At 43.0% G+C, this 10,008-nt stretch overlaps 2 protein-coding genes across 2 annotated transcripts in view; one reads left to right on the top strand and one right to left on the bottom strand.

The window, feature by feature from the left end:
• TCHP (trichoplein, keratin filament binding) overlaps positions 1–2,502 on the top strand; it is a gene marked incomplete at its 5' end in the record, with an annotated part of 6,455 nt that extends 3,953 nt beyond the window's left edge. Inside the window, 4 exons of the mRNA XM_009334433.1 lie at positions 404–485; positions 722–907; positions 1,001–1,144; positions 1,855–2,502. Coding sequence (XP_009332708.1) covers positions 404–485; positions 722–907; positions 1,001–1,144; positions 1,855–1,887 — 445 coding nt within the window. The remainder of the gene's footprint in view (positions 1–403; positions 486–721; positions 908–1,000; positions 1,145–1,854) is intronic.
• A 290-nt stretch (positions 2,503–2,792) lies between these two features.
• The window catches only part of GIT2 (G protein-coupled receptor kinase interacting ArfGAP 2), a 34,843-nt gene continuing 27,627 nt past the window's right edge, over positions 2,793–10,008 (bottom strand). Inside the window, exons 20-22 of the mRNA XM_009334432.1 lie at positions 9,827–9,952; positions 6,529–6,592; positions 2,793–5,643 (exon numbers count right to left, since the gene is read on the bottom strand). Of these exons, the coding sequence (XP_009332707.1) occupies positions 5,431–5,643; positions 6,529–6,592; positions 9,827–9,952 (403 nt within the window). The 3' untranslated portion in view covers positions 2,793–5,430. The remainder of the gene's footprint in view (positions 5,644–6,528; positions 6,593–9,826; positions 9,953–10,008) is intronic.

Raw genomic sequence — 10,008 nt, 5'->3', positions numbered from 1 at the left:
GGACAGCACGTGCCACCATCAAGTTTTAGTTAAAGGTTTTGTTGCAGAGGGAAGATTTGCAAAATCTTAAGCTTTTCCAGCAATGCCCTTAACTACCCACCCCCCATGTGAAGTAGCATCCTTGTTAAGAGGCAAGCTTCCTCCCGGGGCCCTTCTGTGCCTGGGGCAGATCGGCATGTCCAAGAAGTCCTGCTACAGGCCAGGGTTTCCTTCAGCGTGTTACCTCCTGCTGTTCAGTAACAGGGAGATCGGAGCGGACACGCTAGCTGCCTGGGGACAAACGTGAAGAGAAACCTGAGTGCTCCTCTAAAGCACAGGATAGCTCGTCTGTGCCCATGGAGTATATAGGGTTTTTTTAACTGTAAGTAGTAACCTTAGAGATAATTCTTCCTCCCTCCTTTAGAGAAGAAGCTAAAAAAATGTGGGAGAAGAGGGAAGAAGAATGGGAAAGAGAGAAGGTGGCCAGAGATCGCCTGATGAACGAGGTGATGACCATTTTTGGTGAGGTGTCTCTCCTGGTTCAATGAAGCCGTGGTTCCAGCTGCGACCCTCCACCCTCCAGAGGGTTACAGCCTTCAGTACCAGGGCAGATTTTTTCTGCTTGTCCGATACATTTTCTGAGAACTGTTTAACTGTCTGCACTGAGATTTCCCCAGTTCCACTTGTAAGGCTGGCCCCTTTCTTGACTTATCTTCTCCCTTAATCCTCTCACTTCACAAAGGTCCTTGCAGGCAGGCAGCGCCAGATCCAAGAGAAGATGGAGTTAAACAGACAAGCCCAAGAAGAGTCTATAAAGTATCGAGAGCAGCTGATTAAAGAACTTGAGGCGGCAAAAGAACTGACTAGGCGAGAGAAGGAGCAGGAGGAGGAACTGAAGACGGCCCGCAGGCAGGAGCTGGAGGCGCAGGTACAGCACGCCTTCCAGCTACGCACCCAGCTGTTGAAGGTGCCCAGCCTGTGTCTGATCTCGCCATAACAGCCCCGTCTTCTCTGTGCCCAGCTGGCAGAGCGCCGCTTACAAGAACGGGAGGAGCAGCAGCGCCAGAGGGAGGAGGAAGAAGAGGAGAGATCAGCCCGGCGGCGCTGCGAGGAGTTAGTGCGGCAGGAGGCCAAGCGCATGGCTGAGCAAGGGTACCGCAGCAGGGTAGGTGGCAGCGGTACGGGGAAGCCTGTGCATACAGGTCACCCCGGCACCCGAGCCCGTCGGGGAGGGCGACGGCATCACGCAAACTGCATTGTCGTTGCTTCTAATCTGCACCTTAGTTGCCACACAGCGCCAGGGCAGAACACCGGGCCCGTTCCTTTCCCTGGTGCTACTTCTAACAGAGGTTTATAGTTCTGTCTTATAAATTGCTTTTCTTTTTCCGATACTGATGCTTTAGGTCCCAATTTTTAAATAATCTTTGAGGCAGACTTGTTGCTGCTGCCTCAAATGTTACTCTGATTATTTTCAGCATTATCAGCTGCATTAACGCAGTTGGTACAGCGCATCTCAGCTGCTCGGTGTCTTTCCATCTTCTGTTGTGCTTTGCCTAGCTCTAAAAACTAAGCTGAATTTGAGTAGCCCTACCTAAACCACATGCCCAGCAGATCGTATTTTTCATACTAAACTGTGAGCTGCTCTGCAGAGTAACTCACCTCTGTCATTTATTAGACAGTAGGTACTAAAGTCAGAAAGCTGAAAGGAGGTCTTACTGCCTTAAAAGGATCAACTCTTAAACATTACCGACGCTTTTTCTTGGAGGACATTCTGTACTCCCCAACGTACCTTCTTTGCATGCTGAATAGCACGTGTGCGGGAGATTAATTCTAGAGCCCATGAAGTAGTTATGATCTTTATTTTGACCCCGTTAGCTCTACAGTTACCCGAAAGCAGCGTGGACCTGAGGATTCTTGTCCTTTGCACCCGAGGAACAAGCACTAAATGCAGTTGCAGACTACAGAAAGAAAACTTTGAAGAATCAAGGAACTCCTGAAGTAATGGTGGCTTTGGAATAGCCTACAATGACGCCGGGACTCAACTCCCTAGATTTCTGAGAATATTTAGCTGTGGTGCAGCTGAACACAAGAGCAAATTTCTACTGGCTTCAAGAATGCGGAGGTGTGAGCATCCTTGGAGGACTGAACTGCTTCGCTTGCTCCGTGTTCAGGAGTTGTGATGATGTATTTTAGTATGTGCTACCCCAGGGCAACACAGCAAATGAACGGGCCCCTTGGATCTAGGCCGTGAAAGAACCTGTGCCTCCCGTGGAACGGGACCTGTAAAGCACTACGTGCTGCGTTTGCTATTTAAAGTGTCAGACTCCCACCTCTGAGAAGCAGGAGGTGCCTAGAGGCCCAGCTGGCTTTTAGGAGTTAATTCATAACGCATTGCAAATCGGTAAGATAGATAACGTGTGCTGTGGCAGTAATTCTTAACGTGTCCAGTTCCTCTCCAGAAGGTGCTGAAGACTTTATGAATTTCTTCTACTTGTTTCATAAATAATGAATAACTGCAACCTGAACAACCGTTTGTTTCTTTACGTGAGCAAACTGCTGCAACAACAGGAGGGGAGGGGAGTTTTAGTTGATTATTGCCCTCGATTCCTTGCTGTTACCGTAGGCAACTGCAGCTTAAAATCAGTCCACGCGCTTCAGGTGGTGTGGCACATTCCGGTCCTGTCACAGGGCTGTTACAAAGGTGGGGGCTGTTTCAGCACCACAGGCTTTACTCAACTATAGGAACTGTTTCAAGAGCTTTTCTTTAGAGAACCAGCAGTCAAATAACCCCAAATAATTTCGGCAGACTGAAAGGGTTTTAGCGTTTTATAGTAATACAGTAAACAAAAGCTTAAGTCAAAATCTTGTACAGACAGAATGACACTGATAAATACAAGTGTTGGAAAAAGGCAAAAAAATTGTTTACTTTCCTACATGGCATTTTGTAAAGAAAAAGCAAGTTTGTTTACAGGGGAAAAAGAGATCTAGTCATAAAAGGAAAAAAACCACCGTTGTTATTTCAGGTATTACAACTCTTCTGACCCGCAGTGATGTACGATTCGAGGGCTAATCTACACACTATGCTTCCCTTCCACGGCTGGTTTTGAACCACTCTGCCTGTTTGTGAAAAGAGCTGACGCAGCACATCAGCATGTGCTCAGACCACTTCTGTTTTACTGAGAACGTCAGAAAATTGCCTATCTTGCATGACAGCCACCGTGGCTCTGGAGTGATGACACAGCGTGACCATAACCAACCCAGAACAAACGTTTGTTCGGAGACGGGGGAGTTGACCAGAAATGCTGTTTAAGCGACAGAATGGGAAATCAGTTAGGGGTTGGCCGTGTTTTTATAGCTAGGCCTTCCCAACAAGCAAAATAGTTGATTTTAGAAAATCTGGAGCTAGCGTAGCTGGAACAAGGGCTTGAAGTTATCAAAGCATCCGTTTGTTTCGGTACAGAGGCAAGTTTAAACAACTGATAACTTACAACATAACTCAGTGTTACCCTGCTTTGGAAATCAGCTAAGATATGTTAAAAGAAAAGCGTACGCTGGTGTCCTGAGAGATATTGAAAAATACCATCCCCTGCCTTTCAATGATGCCAATTTAAGGAAAAGTTCCGAGAAGATTATCAGTGTATTTAATTGCCAGTAGCATAATTTTGAAGCAGGTTTTACCAATGTCTTTTGCAGTTCTAATCCCAGCCTGTCTGCATTCCCATGAGTTTAGAGACAGTTCTGGAATTCAGAAGTGCAGAAAGGAAATAAAAAACCCTCACAATGAAGAACATCATTAACTTACTGGGTTGTCATCTACTCTCTCCATTCCTTCCCCCTCCTCAAACCTGCACTACTTTAAAAAGGGAGCTAAATACAACATACGAGAATCCAACAGCGTTATGGCACTTAGTGTTTATATATACATACAAACACAGTATGATTGAAAAGGAACCAGCCACTGAACTTTACCTTGTTTGTTCACATAAATATGGCAGTTTTTCACCAGAAAGCCTTGAAGAGTTCGTGGTTTTGGCAGACTGCGTACTGCAGACCCGTTTGTGGAACAGCAGACAGCCGTTTCTGACTCAAATGTTTCTGTGAAAACTGTCTAAATGTTCACATCAACTGCTGCCACGTGACAGCCGCTGCAGTTCCGTAACTTCGCTCTTAACTAAAAGACCACTTTAAGAGGCTGCCAGCCGAACTGCCGCAGCCGGCTCCTTGAAAATGACAACACGCTTCCAAACGGGACACAGGCGGAGACAAAAATTAGTCATTGTTTTCCCCCATGGAATTTGGATTCCCAAAGAATTCTCATTTTTGAAAGTATGGACTGACACTGTTACGAATGAAGAAACCCGAAACCCACATGGATGTTTGTCACCCACCTACCTTTCTAACAGGCAGCCTAGCTTGGGTTACTCCATACATAGCTTGTAAAATTTTGAAAGATTTGCATAAAACTTACTAGATATCAGAAACCTTTTCACATTTGGATATGTTGAGGTACAGAGGTTACATGCTATGGCAGGTACAGCTGCTTTTGCACTGGCACTCTTCCAACTTCCTTTTTTGTTTTTTAATTATCACAGAAATCTTTAGTGAAATTGCATCTTGAGTTACTGAGCAATGCTGCTGCAAACAAGATGGTGCCTTGAAGATGACAGTAAAATTCTGTAGGAAACTTAAGAATGAATTGTTAAATCAGAAACAAAGGATAATATTTTAACCACTAATGCCCTAACGTAACATCAAACATACATATTAATGGCATAGTGACAACTAAAAGAAATAACCATTAAGTTTCAAATTCCTTCCAAAACAGATAAAGTGACAAAGACCTTGTATAGTTACATGTAATAAGCTCGTATGCCCACAACTACTATTGTTTTAGCAGAGTAAAAACATATTATTGCACAACAATTGATATGGGAACAGGTAATATTTGGCTTGTACTCCGTTATCAGGACTACAACCTTCTTCCTGCTGGGCAGCAGTTACGGTCCTGGAGCCTTCAGAGCCTGTTTCGCTGCGGATTTCTCAGTCAGCGGCATCACGGCACACGAGGCTCCAGGAGGGACAGAGCAGAGGTGAGATTCTGCCCTCTGATACGTGCCGCTGACTTCAGTGGGAGTTTTGCAAGCAGTATCTGAAAGCAGAACGTGGCCCCAGGGGAACATCTAGCAAGAGCTTGATACAACGCTGGTACGTGATAATGGCTCAACAGCTATTCGCAGCATGCTATTATCTGTAACTAAACTGGCAACACAGGCACAAAATAAGGCAGTGGGTTAAATTAATCATAAAATTGTTAGAAAACATGCAAAAATAATACTGAGTTTTTTAAAAAAAGTTTCTTGCCCCTTTAGTTTTTCTCATAAAAATTTGAATAGTTCCACACCTGTTTGAAATTCAACCTTTAAAAAACAAGACTAAAAAGCCAAGTGTGACTCAGTTGTTGTTCTCTTTGGTTGTGATGGTAACCAGCTGTTTAGCAGCCTTGGCGATGTCGTAGGCGCACTGGATCACTTGCTGCGTGACCAGCTGGATGTCTGTTGTAGGGCACGTCTCCACAGGAAGGGTTTTTTTGCACTCAGATTGGAGTCTGTAGGCACTAGATGTCAGCAGACGCAAAGAAGTCCTTACCAGTTCAGATTTGGGTTTCTGGGAAAGGAAAGTAGAAGTTGAACTTGACAGAACAACAAAACCATTTTAGGATTGCTTTTAATTAGCCGGTAGTGGTCCACGAGTGTTCTTTAATAGGAAACTTCTGCTGCCAGGGCCCTGCTTTCTGCACGGCCTCCTCTGTGCTGTAGGAGATGTTACAAGACACCGCTGCAGAGACGTGAGGTAGGGGCGGATGAAACAAGTTCCCGGAATTTCTCCTCCCTCATCTCAGGGACATTTCAAACTGCTGCCAGGCAGCACGCAGGGAATACTGCTTCACACTCTCATTTAGGAAGTTACTCATACAAGTTTTCTAGTGCCCATTTACTGCTACCCAGCCCATGTCCTGGCTGACATCAGGGTACAGCGTGTACAAGACAATCCGTTCAGGTAGGCACAACAGCATTAGATTTTCCTTGCAGTCTTACAGAGGTAGGTAAGACTTTACAAAAACTTAATCACCGAGATTTCACTCCCTAAACTTGCTGTGAAGAAACAGATGACTTCGGTAGATAGATAACAGATCTAAACATACCTGCATGTAAGAAATCCAGGCAGCGGCACTCAAATGGAAACTTGGGAGTGATGAGTCTAGCAAAATTCCCATGTAACCACAAGACTCCTCAAGCTAGATGCAAATAGCCTCCAGTTTTGGAGGAACTGCATGCACATCTTAGAGTTTTAAGTTCAAAGTAAAATTAAAGGCCTGGATTCACAAGTTAGCCCTTCCCAATTGGCATGCTAATAAATACAAAGATGCAAGATTTGACAAAAACACCTGGTCATTTCTCCCTACCTTTGGCTTTTGGTTGTCACTTACTGAAGGGAAATCTACTAATGAGGAATGAGGCCAAAAACATTTTAATGCTGAAAGGTACTTACTTTTGGGAACAAGGCTGCCATTTCCGTTACTGCCACATGTATTCTCTCGGAGCACGGTATATAGCTGCAAAAAGATGCAATGTATTATTCATTATGCAAAGACTCCTCTTCAATTTCACTAGTCAGTGGCTATTATTCTAAGAACAACTGAGTAACAAAAACCCCATAAATATTCTAAAAATATCTTTGTAGGCTGCACTGAAGGCAACTGAAGTAGGTAGTGCAACATGCAATATGGTGACTCCTAGTGTCTTCTCAGCATTCCCCAGCACACTGCAGCACAAGTTTGTACATAGCTATGTCACTTCAGAAAAAGCAAGAATTTTACCAATAGTACAAAATTATTTCTTAGGTTTTATTACTCTCTGGTCAAAGTTTGTTTGAAGGAATAACTGTCCACACCTATTATACCAAACATTGTCAGAAAGAGTCTCAATTTGTATGCAATTATGGAAACTTGTCTATGAATATTAACTGCACATCAATTCATACGCTCGCATTTCCTAACCTCCTCCCCACCCAACTATTTGAATGCTAGAATTCATCTCCAAATTGTACAGAAAATTGCTTAGCTCTTTCTGTTTGGTGTATGCACAACGACATATTATTGTTAAGTGTGGGAGAGCAGGCCCAAGCAAACTGGTTCATGTAAGTCAGGGACAAAGTAAAGTAAGATTCTGCAGTTTGAAAATATTTAAACAAACTCTGGTGACACAGAGGTGCCTTGGGAAAAATTGAACTTTTTTTCCTCAATGCAGTGCTGACAATCAAAAGTGGATTTAAAAAAAACACTTTGTATGTGGGATCTGAGTAAGTTTAGCTTGCTGCCATTTTAGGGAAACCTCTATCCATTTGCTTCGAAAGAGCTCTTTCTGCATAAGCCAAGAGACTCTAAAACCAGTCTACTAAAAGAAAAGTTTTAAAACTGCTAAGGATCTAAGCAGCTAAAAATATCCAGTAATCTCTGAAGTTAAAAAGAAAAACCAACAAAGGTGTTTCAATTTATTTTATGTTTCAGAGTTGAATTTTGGCCATCCAAACTCTTAAAAATAATTTGAGTCAAGTGTTGATATTTGTAGGACTATCTTGTCTACACCTCTGAAGCAATGCAATTTTCCTGCAGTTCTTTTCCATGTGTAAGTTACAAAGTAGAAGCCTTTAAAAAAAACACTTTGTACCTAAGTTACCAAAATACCCTAAACCCAAAAAACTGTATTCAAAACACTTGGCAGCAAGGCCTGAAATCTGACCTCCGTAAGCTTTTAACCCATCAGCTCTCAGCTAAACTCGGAGCGATCTCTGTAACAAACACGTGCCCCTCTGGGTCAGCAGCTGGGCTGGAAGCTTTAGTTTGTCGCAGAGATGCACGGTGAGGACACACCTTGATTCCAAGGAGATTCATTTCCATCCTTGTATCAGTTCATGATCAGTTGAAGCCAGGAATGCAGCACCATGCACACATTTCCCGCTTCTCATTTCACAAACTGGAAGGCTAGACGCCTACTGAGAATGGGGTATGCCAAACTTCCAGTACAGAATTCATACCTTGCTTTTTTGGTAAAGTTTAACTAAAGGTAAAACATCACATGAAGGTAACTTAAGAACACCAAGATGCCTTCTCGGATTAATTTATACACAGTAAACTGACAAGGCACAATTCTCATACAGCAGCTTACAGATACATGCATCTCCCAAACTACCAACTGCTTTCACAGTGTGAGAGTTTTAGGCTAAATATTCAGTAATTCTGCTGAGTTAGCTAATAAAACAAAGGCAGATTCCATTAGTCCTCATAGATTTCACTTCTGACTTATATACCAAATGAAAATTGGTCTGTTCAAAATAGATCTTAAAACTATTTACCATAAGCTGCTGTGAAGCGCTGTGTTAGTGTGGTCTGTCAAAAGTTTAATTTCAAAATACTTGTTTTTATGCTTCAAAGACTCAATTTCAGCATAAGTTAGTTAACATGAGTCAATCTTTAGCAAGAGAATCTCGAAATCACAAAGCAACAGCATTCAAGAAAAATATTCAGCATCTGTAGATTATGGTAGACCATTGCCCTTCCAAGCAAAAAAACCCCAAAACCCAAACCCCCACGGGTCATTATTTATGCAGTCATCGTGCAATACCAAAGGTGCAAAAATAGGTCACTTGCAAATGCACTGAGAAAGAAGCAACACACTGGGGTCATTTTGGCAATGCAGGAAAGTTGCTTTAGAAAGGAGTATTTCCGTATGTCTCAAATCACATGAGTTCTTCCAAATAAACCAAAAGTGGAGAAAAGTCTTCCAAGTTCACTGTAATTCCCATTCTGCTACTGAGTTAACAATTAATTTGCTCCCTGCAAGCCAAATGAACAGCACCTTACCTCATAAAAAAGCCAGTTTGCCAATTAAACCCTTCACTAAGAAGGCAGAGAAAGCCCTAAGAGTAACTTGAATGAAAGAGAGTAAGACTGACACATATTTCATAATATGTTCTCTAGGTTAGCTGCAAAGTTCACAGAGTATCTTGGAGGAATGACTATTTTATAGTCTAAACACTCGCTGTAAGCTCATGAAATAAGCTGACACATTTGTTGAATTCACACACATTCCAGTAAGACATCAGGAAGATATTCAAGTAGTGACAGCGTGGAAAAAAGAATCCATCATGAGCAGTAACTTGTGGTAACCTCTTCCTCCGATCCTGATATTTGTCACTGGCAATAACACCTGGGGTTAGAACTTGGGAAGTTCTGTTTTAAAGAACATCTCACTTAAAAATGAAATTTATTTTAGGCATTAATAAACAATATTTCGGTCCGGTTGGAAGATACTATATAAACACACATCTTTTTTCATTGATTCAAGATACAAATGATCTCATTTGACTCGACAGCTGTATAAACAGTTGAGGGCCTAAGCTCTCAGGTGTGAACATTGCACCTCAGGAACTGTGGTCTGTGCACTACTTTTGCAGCAGTGCACAGAAGCAGCAACCACATATTGCGCTGTTAGTTGTCATACTTTATCTTGATGGACAATAAGCAGAACAGACAGGAGAACCTTTTACACTAGAGACAGTTACAGTTCCAGGCTGTGATTCTGTTCCCCATTAAATCAATACCGGGAGCTTCGACTGAACGGGTAGTATCACAGGTTCATAACTCTCTGTACTAGCTATCTGCAGTTTCTTTATCATCCAAAGCATTTCATGCATAGCCTTCAACGACCCCTGTGCAGATGGTGCGTGAGGGAAACGGAGAAAGAGAAAGGACACTGTGCCTGGGAGGCAGGGACAGAGGCCAGAGTACCAGGAGGCAGGACCGGGCTGCTGGATGGTCAGAGGCTGCAGGGGAGCTCTCTCAGCCCAGGGAACCAGCGTGCTGAAGCAGCCGAGGCTATGTCTGAGCTTGAGCATGCCCGCACGCTCTAATGGTCTACTCGGCCAGTTGAGCACAGGAAAAGGAATGGAAGAAAGCGAGAAAAAAAAAAA

The sequence above is a fragment of the Pygoscelis adeliae genome, unplaced genomic scaffold (assembly GCF_000699105.1).
Source record: "Pygoscelis adeliae isolate BGI_AS28 unplaced genomic scaffold, ASM69910v1 Scaffold262, whole genome shotgun sequence".
Classification (NCBI taxonomy): domain Eukaryota; kingdom Metazoa; phylum Chordata; class Aves; order Sphenisciformes; family Spheniscidae; genus Pygoscelis; species Pygoscelis adeliae.
The sequence above is the reverse complement of the archived record's forward strand: the minus strand, read 5'-3'. Positions and strand labels throughout refer to the sequence as shown.